The sequence below is a fragment of the Apus apus genome, chromosome 3 (genome assembly GCF_020740795.1).
Source record: "Apus apus isolate bApuApu2 chromosome 3, bApuApu2.pri.cur, whole genome shotgun sequence".
Classification (NCBI taxonomy): Eukaryota; Metazoa; Chordata; class Aves; order Apodiformes; family Apodidae; genus Apus; species Apus apus.
The window spans coordinates 81,433,728-81,447,487 of NC_067284.1; the positions used below are offsets into that span (position 1 = coordinate 81,433,728).

The window sequence follows — 13,760 nt, forward strand, 5'->3', positions numbered from 1 at the left end:
TGGGATGGCATGGCACAGCTGAAGGCTAAACTCCCTCTAAAAAGAGGAGGGGGACACGAAAGAGTTAACAAGGCAAGCAGAAGGCAGGCCAGTCTGCAGGCTGATCTCACTAAAGTAAGCAACAAGAAAATGTACATGCTTGGAAAGGCCCAGTGACAGACAGTATGACATATGGTGATTATTCATTTGCTATACACACTGCTGATTTTGCATATCTGTATGGATATAATATAATACCCTCACTTCACCTAAGATTTTGAGAATTCAGGTGTAGGACGTATGACTCCAGAACGTCACTATGTCTTGTAAACATCCATAAACAGCCTTTTTTTCTTGCCATTTAATTCCATATTTTACACTGCAGAAATACACAGATGTCTCATGGAGCTACCTTTTCTTCACTGATCTAAAATAACTGAGTTTGTATATACCCATTCTCTCTGTATCTATATTAATATAAGCAACAATAATGGGATATTATTATTGCTATTGTGTTTCAATACCTTAGTAAAGAGGTATTAGTAAAGAACACCTCAAAGGAGAGGCTGGTTGTTACACAGCCATATAACATACATATGCTAATTGAGACCTTAACTGACCCACCTATCACCCCTAATGTGAACTGTGAAGACTCAAGTCTCCTATCTTATATTCACCAGAAGCACCCATTACTTGACAGCAGAGGGTTAGATCTCTTCTGATAATGTAAGTATTTAATAAAGCACTAAAGCCAGGAGTCAAGTGAGAAGGAGAACCCTAATTGTTATTTAAAATCAAGACACCACTTTGTAGTCTTCAGGTAGAACGGAAAAGAATAGAAAATATGATCTAAGTATGTCCAAAAGGCTTAAACCACAAAGAAACAAACCACAAAAGTTATTACTTCTTGTTTAAAATCTCACAATTAATGACTTTTGTGGATGTGAAGTATGATTTCTAGATGCTTGGAGCTGGAAATAGGGTACATGGCCCTGTAGGTCTGTTCCCTTCTCCCTCCATTCCCCATCCTTGGATAGGTAGTGCTCTGCAGGTTCTGGATGGAAGCAGCCCTTTTTGCCTTTAAGGTTGAAATAATGTATTCAAGCTCCATTATGCTGGTTTGCTTCCTCTTCATTTACTCGTACAAAAATGAAATTTATTCCCTTACAGATAGCAAAATGAAAGACTAGGCCCTTCTTTGCCCTCAAACCAAGAGGCAGAAGGAAAATAGAGCTGCTGAGACCTTCTAGGGGTTACCCAGGAAATACACAAGCCAGTTACTCATTCCTGTTAAACCTCCAAACCTGAGAAGAGTTCAAGTTATTCTTGGCTTGCCCAGCTCAGGAATTTGTTTCTTGGCAGCAATTAATAAGTAGCGATTAATGCTTCCTACAACACTGCTAATGCAAGTGCTATAAATAATGTAGTTTATAAAGAGATAAACAGCGATATTAATGGCCTCCAGCTATTTGTGCAGTACTGTAAATATTTTAACTTGTTGTTTTACAAAAGAGAAATCACACTTTCTTTTTATTTTATTTTATTTTTTTAGGAATGAGGTGAATTTTTTGTTTGCACTGAATGTTTTCACATTTTATTGCAAACACAAGTCCCTGCTCAACATCAGTTATACCAGAGGTACAAATATTTAGGCCAGGAGAGCAGATGGCCCTGCAGCTGCAGGTCATAAAGTTCTTGCATGTTTTAAAGTAAACACTTTCAAGTCTATAAACTTCATGCTCTGGGTTGTTCTTGAATTTGAAACATCTCAATAGCAAAAAAAAAAAAAATAGTCACACTGCTTGTTTCAGTGTAAAATGAACCCTGGATTCACCTGCATGCCACAAATGGGGTCTTCACAAAGGTAGACACCTGGGGACTGGCCATCTTGAAGACTGCCTGTAGCCACTTCTGACAACAGGTCTCTCAGATTTTCTTCTTTTCCCCACACTTCCACTGCAGAAATTCGGACTGAGAAGCGTGCTCCTGTCTTCTCTTTGCGTTCATTAATCAACTTGAAGAGCCAGGAGATGGCACAAGGGATTATGCCAAGGTTTTGCATGGAATCATCCTTCCCAATCATGGTGTATGACTTCCCTGTCAGGAATTGGGTGGTGAAGAAAAGATAACAACATCACTCCAAGGACCTTCACAGCCTTGTGACAAGAGGGGTTATTCTGCACAGCCTCATGAAAATAACTTCTTCACTATAATAAGGACAGTCACAATGGGAGAAAGATAGGCAGGCAGACCAATAGTAAATGGAAAATGGAGAAACTTTAAAACTGACAGATGACATTTTGAGCTGCTTCCAAAAATCATTACCTGACGTACATTCTGCCATTTCCCAGGCAGGGTGCTGCAGGTACCTATGACCCAACACTTCAGCCATGTGGGGAAATAGTTGGAGAAACTGAGCAGAGGAGAAGTGCTATGGTCTCTCAAAATCCCTGCATTAGATACTGTGAGTTGGGTATTCTTTGACTAGCATTTTACTTCAAAGTACTTTATTATGCTTCAAACATCAGGGTTGAGATTGACATAAACCTGGTCCCAAGATTATAAAGATGCCACTTCATACAGAAAGAAAAACAAGTGACATGTGGTCATTTGGTGCATAAGTAGGACCACAATAAGCAATCTTTTATCTGAGTCAAAACCTTGCCCTGGTTTGCAATTATTTGACTCTGCAATTATAGCTCTGCCTTGTCTCCACTGTGAAAGTTTGCTGATTAAGGACAGAGAGCACCATCTTACACTGTTCTAGGTGTCTCTACATATAATGCTCTTAGACAAGTTTTCTAAAGTTTCTACATGAATACAGTAAATGATAAATTTATACATCCTTTCAGGCAAGTATTTGTGGCTTCTTTGCCTTGTTTCATTTCTTATGTTGAAATTATGTGGATAAAGATCAGCAAAGAAAATACTTCAATGCAGATGTCTGTGAGAAAGCGGAGGCTGAGGGGAGACCTCATCCATCTCTACAACTACCTGAAAGGTCATTGTAGAGAGGTTGGTGCTGGTCTCTTTTCACAGGTAACTAGCGACAGAACAAGAGGGAATGGCTTCAACCTGCAACAGGGGAGGTTTAGACTGGACATTAGGAAAAAATGTTCACAGAAAGAGTGGTTAGACACTGGGATAGGCTGCCCAGGGAGGTGGTTGAGTCACCATCCCTGGATGTGTTTAAGGGTAGTTTGGATGTGGTGTTGGTGGATATGGTTTAGGGGAGAACTTTGTAGAGTAGGGATGTTGGTTGGACTCGGTGATCCCAGGGGTCTCTTCCAACCTGAATAGTTGTATGATTCTATGTACATCCATGTTTGGTGAAATGGTGATGGTGCTGTTAATGAAGCAACTGCAGAGAGACAACTTATGCTCCAGCAAAGCCCTAGCTAGGCTCTCTAAAGAACATGCAGCACTTATGAGACACCGTTTTCTGGTGGCTTTCTTTTCCATCTCATTTGCTATATCCTGTTTGGCATATCATGGGGGGTTAAATATCCCAGTGCTCATCCTATTGTTACTCCTGTCTAGCCCAGAAAGGCTTTGTGGTTAGTTGGACTACGGACCCTGCTCAGCTGGTGCTACTGCAGTATTTAATACTCTCCAGTTTTTGTTGCTTATAATTTGTGATAATCATGGCCTGATATAGCTTGATCTTTATCACTTGAAAAACAGAATTATGCTTTTTAAGTTGTATGTGTACATCTGTGTTTCCTTCACACAGTAAAGAATGGAGAATCATTGCACAGAAACAATACAATGCTCCTCATTAAAGAGACAGTATTTTCAAAATACTATTAGATAAGCATGAACAAAATATATGATTACTTTTGAAATGCAGTTATTTCAAAAGAATACTGTGTTAATGATTATTTTCCTTTTTATTGTTTTTCCATGAATACCTGAAATGCTGGTGATGCATTTGCAAAGAGTGAGTTTTGATCCATTGGTAACATTCAGTTAACCATTAGAACAGAATTTGTTGGAGACAGGTTAGGGAGAGGTTAGTAATGTGTGAATTGTGTAATCAGAGAACAGGATATAAATCAAATTTTGTGAGTGCCCAGTCACAGCACCTGAATAGTGCCATCACAGACATCAAGTACTTGAGTGGATACTCACAGCCTTTACACAGCTTGGTAAAAGTGGTATTTTGGCAAACAGTCTCCAATACTAAGTGCATGTGAAAAACTGTAGATCACTGTTGGATCATTCATTAAGAATTCCCTGTTGGATCGTTCATTAAGAATTGAAGACAGTGCTAAAATATTCTGTGGTGCTCAGGGGACAGAATGAAGCAACAACCCGAAGATTACTTTTGTTCCAAAGAACATCCTACCCCACATTTAGACAATATGCAAAGTGAATAGATATGTAAGAGGTGAAGGTGTAGTACAAGGTCAGGCATATTGTACCACTTTCAAATACAATTACTATGCAGAGACAAATGAAAGCTTGTTTTCCCTAATCTAATACACTAGCCCTCTTGGGTTACAAATATTCACTTTGCTGCTTGAGTAGTAGTAATTTAACAATACCAACCAAGCTTGGCATGGCCAAAACAGAACACGCAGCCATCTGCCCCGTTGACCACAGACTGGATCACCTCAGCCACAGTCCCAGCACATACTTCAGCCTGTCACAGGTATTTAAAAAACAAAACAAAACAAAACAACAAACAAACAAAAATAAAAAATAATAAGGAAAATCAATAGAGTGTTTTCACTGGAAAACAGTCATCGTGTCATCAGTGCTCCAGATACCATATTGAAGTATAAAAAAGTGTAATGCTGCTTGTCTCATTCCTGTGACTGATGCTGCTGATGGGAATGACATTAGAATGACATTACTTGTGTAAGAACATAGAGCAGGACTTGCAGGACTTTTGCTCTGTGTCATGTAAGTTTCACTGGCTGAAACATCAACATCCTTTTGGGGCTAAACAAAATACAGGTACTGGAAGGGAATGTGACCAGTTCGTTAGAACTGACTCTTTGGGGGATTTAAAAAACACTTTTTTGATTAAAAAAAGTCAAATACTGAGGAATTTTTACAGGCTCTATTATTTGCCCAATTATGGACTGAGTTCAGTTTCTGTAACAGGTTGGTAAGGACTGTAAGGAGAACAAACAGCCTTGTTGGTATTAGGTGAGTGATATTTTTTAATTTTTCTCTACATCATTATGAGGCTGGTTTTACTAGCAGTAGGTTCCATCCTGAAGACTGTAGCAGTATTTTAAGAAGTAGAATACACAAATTTACCTGGGCATTCTTAGATTTAAGGTTCAAGGAGGCAAAATGGTCTACAGTGCTTCTGCAGCAACTGCCTATCAATAGTGGGTGAAACTAAATCAGAATTTGCAGGTTTTTATGTGAAGCACTTCACATTCGATAGTAAATAATGTAAATTCACCTAGTTCATGAGTATTTCTAGACTATCTCTATTATAGTAAATAAAATGTGCCAAGAAAGTGACTGTTCAGGGGCTAGTCCTTGAACTGCATCCAGGAATTAGTCTAGGAGGTGCTAGATGCCTCGACCAGAACTTGGTCAGGGATTGACCTATTGGTACAATCATAAGACAGTGCTTTAGCTAGCCCTGTGTCTAATTATACTTTGTAATGTCTTATAATTATACTTTGCAATGTTACTTTACTTTTCTACTGTCCTCCTCATGACATTTGGTTAATAGTTCATCAAACCAAAGAAGTCTAATAAAAATAAGAAATTTGAATAGATACATATGAATAAAGATCCTCCTCTTGTAAACTGTATAAATAATCCTTGATTTCTTAATGAGTAGAGGACTGCATTAGAAAACTGCAGTTCTGATCAAGTTTCTGTTACACCAAATAATAAGATTTTATAATATACAATAACTTGTTGATATTGAAGATTTGCCCACTATGCACCATTTCACATATTTATTGCATGTATAATTTTAGGAGCAATTATTTACAATAAAGAATAAAGAGAGCACACAATTATCCAGATACAATTTAATAAACTGATTTCAGTATTGATGACATTGATGGGCCAAATTCAGCCCTGGTCTAACTCCACTGAAAGTACCACTGTTGCAGCAGAAACTAATTTGGCTCAGGTACATGCTGTTGATCATTGCCTACCTGTGACGCATCTTGGGGGAAAACTGCATCAAAAGCAAACATTTTGGGTGGAACCTGGTTGCCCCTTTTCTGGAAAGCATTCTGTCCTCCACAGGCCAACGGGTCATACAGTGTGATCTGCTTCTTACGGGGGTCAACTTTTAAGAAAGAGCTGGATTCAGATGTGTCTCTGGCAAGCGGGGAAGAAATACGCACCATGACTTTGACCTGTCAGCAAGCACACAGAAAGGTAAACATATTTGATTAGTCTGTTGGATGCTCTAGACTGGTGTGTTGAATGAACTTTCCAATTACACTCAACCAAATCATACTCGACTGCTGTAGCTAGCACTTCAGTGGAAGTCAGTGAAGACACAGGAATTATTCTAAGCAGAATTTGGCCTAAAATACATACACACACGCACACAAAAAGCCAGAACTCATCTCCACCTACTGCAACATGTAGCTTGTGTATTTAGAATTACCAGGTATATCATAATGTTTTAGTGTAGATGTTACTCAAGTACAAGGATGAGGTATTACATCATCTTGTCTTACTCTCAATATAAATTAAAAATCAACTGTACCCCAGTGGCCCAATTAAGAAAGCCAAAAGGTAATCTAGACTGCTAAACTATCAGAACTGCTGTGGTTTTTATGAAGCAGTTTGATCAATAAAAGCACATAAAAGCCAGATCTGTAATTTACATCTTTCCAATTCTAATCCAAATGCAAAAAGATGAAGTGCTCAGTTCTACTTGTCACTATCAAAGAGTTGTGAAAAGTGCTCTGTTTTAATGGTCAGATTTTGAAACTAGAGTCAAGGGAGTGGAATGTACTAAGTGGCAAAAGATTTGTTAAAACATGTTAGCTCACAACTCATTAAATGGCTACAAAATAAGATGTTATTCCTAAAACAAAATACATCTTCATGGATTTAATGAGGTTATACTGCATCCTTAGCCCACTTGGTAAGCAATTGAGATATAAGTAAAACTGATGACAATCTGTCTGGCTTTGGTTCTCCCCATAAATTCACCACCTGCAAACACAGGACCTGGGCAAACACCACTTCTCTTCCAGCTCTTGACTCTATCCACACCTGCACGCACTTTGTCTGAGAGCCGACTGACTTTCACACCAACCAGACAGAACTTTTATCTTACTGCCCCTTAACTGTATGTCACTTGTATCAAACCGACCCACAGCTGGCATGCAAGTGACTACAGAAAGGTCACCTTAGCCCAGGACGGGAGCACATCTGCTGCTGAAATGGCAGATGCACCCTGGGAGGAGGTTCTAGCCCTAAAAGTCAGATGAGGCTGCAGCTCCTGTTGGCCTCACTGACACTATGTTCTTTTATCAAGATTTCATTTCACACTGGCCTTAGCTCATCCCACATGGAAATAAACAAACTGCTTTAAGAAGTAAAATCTGAGCAAATTAATTTTTTATATACCTTCTTTGAAGACAACAGAATGAGACCAGAGATTGAGATTATTCAGTGTTTTTGTGATGTCTTCTCTATATGTCTGTGAGTCAAAGTGGTAATTTGACTCCATATATTTTGAGCTGGGAAAACACGTCATTAGATGGTGAAATGGTCACAAATCTGTGCACATAATTTCAGTTTTACACAATTAGTTGAGAGAAAGAGGTAAAATACTGCTTAAGGGTGAATGGGTTCTCTTCTCAACGGCTCAGTCGAGCTGCTTTTGAAACCCAACCTCTAACTAAAAAAAGTGACTTCCAATATTTTGCCAAAAGCATTCTTCTAAACCCAACCCTAAGCAGAGCTGATTTCTACTGAGGACAAAGGAAGCCAACACCCTCGGTCAGTCCACATGAACTGGGCAAGGTTTGAATGTTTATTCCAGCATTAGGTCTCCTAGCAGCTCAGAAGGGAGGCACTAGTCAAGTTAGCAGGAAGCTGGGGGCAGGGAGTACAATACTGTGAATTCAACTCTGGATGCCTTTGGGTTTTTTTGCTACGTCCCACATTTTTAAACAGATACCAATATCAAGAGCAATAGACTGATCTGCTGGAAACCAAAACAAATGCTATTCTTCAACTATTTTAAATAAAATACTTGCTCTGCTTTAGAAAACTATTTCCCTACAAGTTTATGTGTATTTTTGGTTGCTATGAATCCATGTCCTCCAGATCTTTGATCTTTGTGTGCAAAGAAGAGTTAACTGAATACCCTGGGGCTAAGTTTATTTGGGTTTTGGAGAACAGAAAGTGTATGAAATGAAACAACCCTTCATACACAGGCAGTCTATGAGTTCTTTCTGGCCTCAAAATGTGTGGACATTCAGTTTCAACTTCAGCTACATCAGTTTTATTACAGCGTAATATCACTGGCTTGGGTCCTGATTTAAACCTGTTCACACAAAATCAGATTAATACCTGCCACTTCTTACTGAAGTAATACTGCAAAACCTCCTAACTTCCAACAACTATGTAGTGACAGAAACTGAGACATCAGGTTTCTCTCTCCCTGGAGTAAAAGACCAATTTAACTCGAATCCTAAAAATTTACTGGCATCAGATAAACTGAATGACCCACTATAAAAGAAGAGCTCCACTCAGAATTCCCAGGAGCTGTATAACAGCATATATTTTCTGACCGTTTGGCTCCTCAACTCTGGCAAATAGAAACATTTCTCAAGAAAAAGAATGCTATTGCCATGACCCTTTATATTTCCTATGCATTAGGGATTTTTGTTTTAAGACTTAACGGTTCACAGAATCACGGAATTACTAAGGTTGGAAAAGACCGGTAAGATCATTGAATCCAACCATTAACCAAACACTACCAAGTCTACCACTAAACCATGTACCTAAGAGCCACGTCTATATAGAATTATATAACCATTGAGGTTGGAAAAGACCACGTTTGTGTGTGTTACGGCAGAGGAATATCGTAATGATTACATGTGGGTATCCTAACAGCTGTACCACTTCTTATTCTGTATGTAGCTTGTTTGCATCTGGTATGAAGATGTCTGGGCACCATGCCATAACTTACCATGGGTAATTCTTCTCACCTCCATTTACACCAGCCTGAAAGAGCTGTCTTCATCTGAGTCAGATATCTGACCCTTTTGTAGACAATACAAAGAAAGAGGCACTTCTAGTGCGGAGAGCATTGGGCTTGTTCAACCTGGAGAAAAGAAGGCTCCAGGGAGACCTTCTAGCAGCCTTCCAGTACCTGAAGGGGGCCTACAGGAAAGCTGGAGAGGGACTGTTTACATGGGCATGTAATGAGTCAAAACTGGAAGAAGGGGGATTTAGGTTAGACATTAGGAAGAAACTATTTAGTGTGAGGGTGGTGAGACACTGGAACAGGTTGCCCCGGGAAGTTGTGGATGGCCACTCCCAGGAAGCGTTCATGGAGAGCCTGGATGAGACTTCGAGCAACCTGGTATAGTGGAAGGTGGCCCTGCCTCTCCAGGGAGATTGGAACCAGATTATATTTAAGGTCTCTTCAAACCTAAACCATTCTATGATTCTATGAATTCATATGATCTGCTTTATAGACCTGCCTTCCAGAAGAGTTCCACTCCACAAGTGCTCCTTGCTTTCTCTGTACCATCACAGGCATCTTACGATGCAATCTCCGTGATACAATCTCAGTTTTACACTCCATGCCTGTACAGTGGGCTGAGCAGCAGCTCACTTCATTGCAAGCACATGGGTACATTCGGTCATCTCCAGGCTCAAAGGACTGGCAGTTGCCATTAGGCAGGCACCCCATTATTAAACATCATTATGCACGTAACCTAAACCCAAGGAGTCATGCAAAGTATTTCCCAACAGTGTGGTTATGACAAGAGTAAATCAGCGGAGCTACAGCAGCAGGAACAACGGGAGAACACGGCCTCCTGCTCTGCATTTCACAGTCCTTCATGCAATTTATAGCCGGGGGTAGTGGCAAGAGGCTTGGAGTCTGTGCTGGCCCCTGCAATCCACACCACGGGGGAGGCAGCACAAGGACAGGTGAAAGTAACTCAGCCAGCTATGGAGATAGCCCAGGAACTTAATGGGCTTAAAAGACTACAGTTCAATTTAAGGAAGAGATAGGCTGAAGATCACCGTGCTGCTCTGGGGAAGGCAGAAATACACTACGGTTAATTTGAAGCCAACTGAACAGTGAAGTTTAAGAACTCTAATACTTTATGCTTGCAATTTATATTTAAATAAACTGTAAATTGAACTTCTCCTTAAAAAGAAGAAAGCAGGTTTTCTGCTTCACTTCCTATGTGTCATTACTCCTTTAGTCCAATGCTACAGTTTTCCACTAATCTCTTGTAATTGAAGGGTTTAAGAAATACCACTTGTGATTAATGGGACTACTCAGTCTGCCAGAAATTCTTATTTGAATCCCAGTGATCAGGTCTTGGCAGCGCCCAGCCTTAGATGCACCTCTGACTGTTTCTACTGGGAAACATGAAAGCAGTCTTTTGAGACACACGCTGTTGGTGAAACAAACAACCTGGGCCTAATCTTGATTTAATTTTACTCATGCAAATCTGGCCGAACTCAGCAAGAACTATCCTAACTTAAGAGTGGAGAGAGAAACTAAAAGGGCATTTGCTCTGCATCATTATTGTGTGTTTTCCAGGCTATCACTTCACCTCTGAATTTTGCTAATCCTGGAAGCATTTTTAATGTGTTTTCTCCTCTTACTTCACAGATTTTATTTGACAACTAATCAATCCAACAGGACTCCCACTTAATTCTCTGGATTTCAGTTCCTGCTTACAAAGACTTGTTCTGTTCTTGAATGCATTCTACAGTCATTAAATTCCACATTACTCCCGATGTGCAATGCCACAATCAAAAAAACAAAAACAGAATCAGAGCTGTACTGTTTAGGATTCCCCAACAGGGTTTCTTTGTATTTTTGTCTATGTATTTATTTAATTCATATATGTGTGTGTATTTAAATTACATAAACTGCTCTTTAAAAAAGTGCAAATATTTTCTGAATATATATAAAAATTAATATGCATACATTTTTCATAAATTTATCTCTGTCATAATTATCGGCACGGAAAAGTTCCTTCACAAATACAATTCACTAGCATGAAGGGAAGATAGTGGGGAATGCTCTAAAAAATCACTATGCTTGCGTACTGTAAAAAGTAAGCACAGGCTATTTAATCAACTCTATTACAATTTCAGCTGCCTGAACCATGTTCCTTTGCCTTCTCTGTTTTAGCCACTACATCCCTATATACCCATTAACTATTTATTGAAGAGGGAATTTACTAATTGCAGGGTTTTCCCCGGCTGAACTCAATTTGTGACCTACCACGGACCTTTTGTTATGTTCTTACTCTGTGGAGGAGGACAAAGGTTGAGCAGGCTCTGCAAAGTAGAATCGCTGGTGCCATAGGAAAAGAAAAAAAAAAAAAAAGCAGCAAACAAGAGTCCAGCCCCAGCCATTGACACTTCCATGTCTCCTGTGCCTGCAGGGGTCTGTCTGGAGGAACGGCAGTGAAAAGAGCACGGAAGGTGGGAGAGGTAAACTGTGTCAAATCTGTATAAAACACAAATAACTACAAGCAGAAGCTGGAGTAAGGCAACACATGCAACCGGAGATTGACACGGGATATTACCACTTCCTTCTACTCTTCCCTGTAAGATTTCATTTGGGGTTCATTTATCTAATTACTGTAGGGACAGGGCTAGACAGCTGTTGCTTTGGGCACCATGCTTGCCTTTATGAGCTGCTTTTCTCATCAATCATTTGAGCAGCTTCTGTTGGACATGTGCTGGGTAGTGGTGGGAGGTAGGAGCTGCAGTGCAGTCAGGGGCGAGACAGGTCAGCCGGGGCTATTGAGCTGTATTAGCACTCCATCAATGTAATGGCAATCACTGGCTGCAGGGACAGCCTTATTGGAGGTTAATGAAGAGTGGGGTTTGTAATTTCTCACTGTTACAGTTGTAAATAATGGTGGCAGGCATGCATTTTTGCTGTAGCCAGCCACAAAGTACTACAGCACAAGAAAATCTGACATCCCAAATGCTTATGCACATATATGTTTTTGCATGATGGATGTAAAGCTAGAAGCCTTTCTGTAGTGCCCAGAGAACATGGAAACAGCCTGTTCAGCGTTTTAAAGGATCTTTCTTACAGATCATGATACATTTAACTGATCATACTAAAATGAAGTCTATGAGGTCAAGATAAAGAGACTGAGCCAGAATGACACAAATACAGAATTGTATGAAAGGACTTTTTTAATGCAAGTTTCCTGGTCACATTTAAAAAACTAAACAAAAAAAAAAAACCCAAACCAGAACAAACAAACAAATAAACAATAACAAAAAAACACAATGACCAACCAAAAACCAACCAACCAAAACCAAAAAACCCACAAACTTGGGTGGATTATGCCAGTACAAACTGGTCAGGAAGCACGTGTAAACAGACCTCATTCTCCTCCCTGTTTTCACAAAGGTAACTCTTGCAAGCTTCTGTGCTTCACTTCAGCACAAATTAGAAAACACTGAGGCCTCATAACTCCTGTTTTTTGTGGAAATGTCTTTTACTGCTATTGCTGCTTTGGAAAAGCAGTGAAAACAACTGAAAAGCCAATGGCCTCCTCTGTTTTTTACTGTCCCTCTGTTTCTTTCCTGTGTCATGCCTAAAACTTAACCATCTCATCAACTCCATCTAGCACAGCAGTTAAACTAATTTGCATTTGTGGCAATAATGGGAAGTAATGCAAGTTTATGGTACTCAAACATCAATCATATTATTTGAAAAACTTGCCCCTATAGTGATTGTACCTTTATTCAATTGGATGATGTAACTTTATGAATTAAAGTTCAATATAATCTTGTGTAAGATCCACCCAGATCACAGAGCATGGCTCAGTGACCTCATCTTGTTTGTAACAGCAGTAGCTTTGAGTTTTGTCACTGTAATTTGGTATGATCAAAAAGACAGTGCTGAGCAGTGACACTGCCTGTAACCAGCAGGTACCACAGCCCAGTCCCTCAGCTGTTGCATGGCTACTTCAGCATTTATGAGATTAACATAGAGTGCTGCAGCTTCCTTCTGCTTTAAAAAACAAAACAAAACCCCCTTAAACAAACAAACAAAAGACATGAGGGGATAATACTGTCATGGAAACAATCTTTCCCTTATTCTCCCCACATACAACAAAAACACATGTTCCTCATTTTCCTTTTGCTTCCTTCTGGTCTCTGTGAGGGAAGTCTGCATTTCAGACCTGCACACTTGGGACAATCTGCCCCTTGCCCCAGACAGGAGGAGAATTTTTCCCAGCTTTGACACTCTCCATGTACTTGCACATGAACCCACAGAAATGCACCTGTATCTATGATGGTGCCAAAACCAGCCTTACTCAGCTTATCTGTAGAGATGCAATTTCAGCTTTTTTTCTTTTTTTATAATATCTTGAACCATCACTGTTGGTGGCATTTTCAGAAGAACTGAACAAACCAAAACAGCCTTCAACAATCCCAGCATGAACAACATGAGATCAGCTGACAAATCTTGTCTTCCCTGCAGTGGGTCTGCAGATATGTAAGCATGAACCAACTGATAAAGTCAGCAGATACTTTACTTTAGCTTCTAAAACACTACTGCAAAAATTTCCTCTGCTTCAGTCACTCTGGTAAGA

The 13,760-nt window shown here is 39.8% G+C and overlaps 1 protein-coding gene across 1 annotated transcript in view; it reads right to left on the minus strand.

Moving 5' to 3' along the window:
* The window catches only part of KIF26B (kinesin family member 26B), a 295,702-nt gene that overhangs the window by 60,850 nt on the left and 221,092 nt on the right, over positions 1-13,760 (minus strand). Inside the window, exons 6-8 of the mRNA XM_051615283.1 lie at positions 6,117-6,323; positions 4,531-4,624; positions 1,814-2,076 (exon numbers count right to left, since the gene is read on the minus strand). Coding sequence (XP_051471243.1) covers positions 1,814-2,076; positions 4,531-4,624; positions 6,117-6,323 — 564 coding nt within the window. The remainder of the gene's footprint in view (positions 1-1,813; positions 2,077-4,530; positions 4,625-6,116; positions 6,324-13,760) is intronic.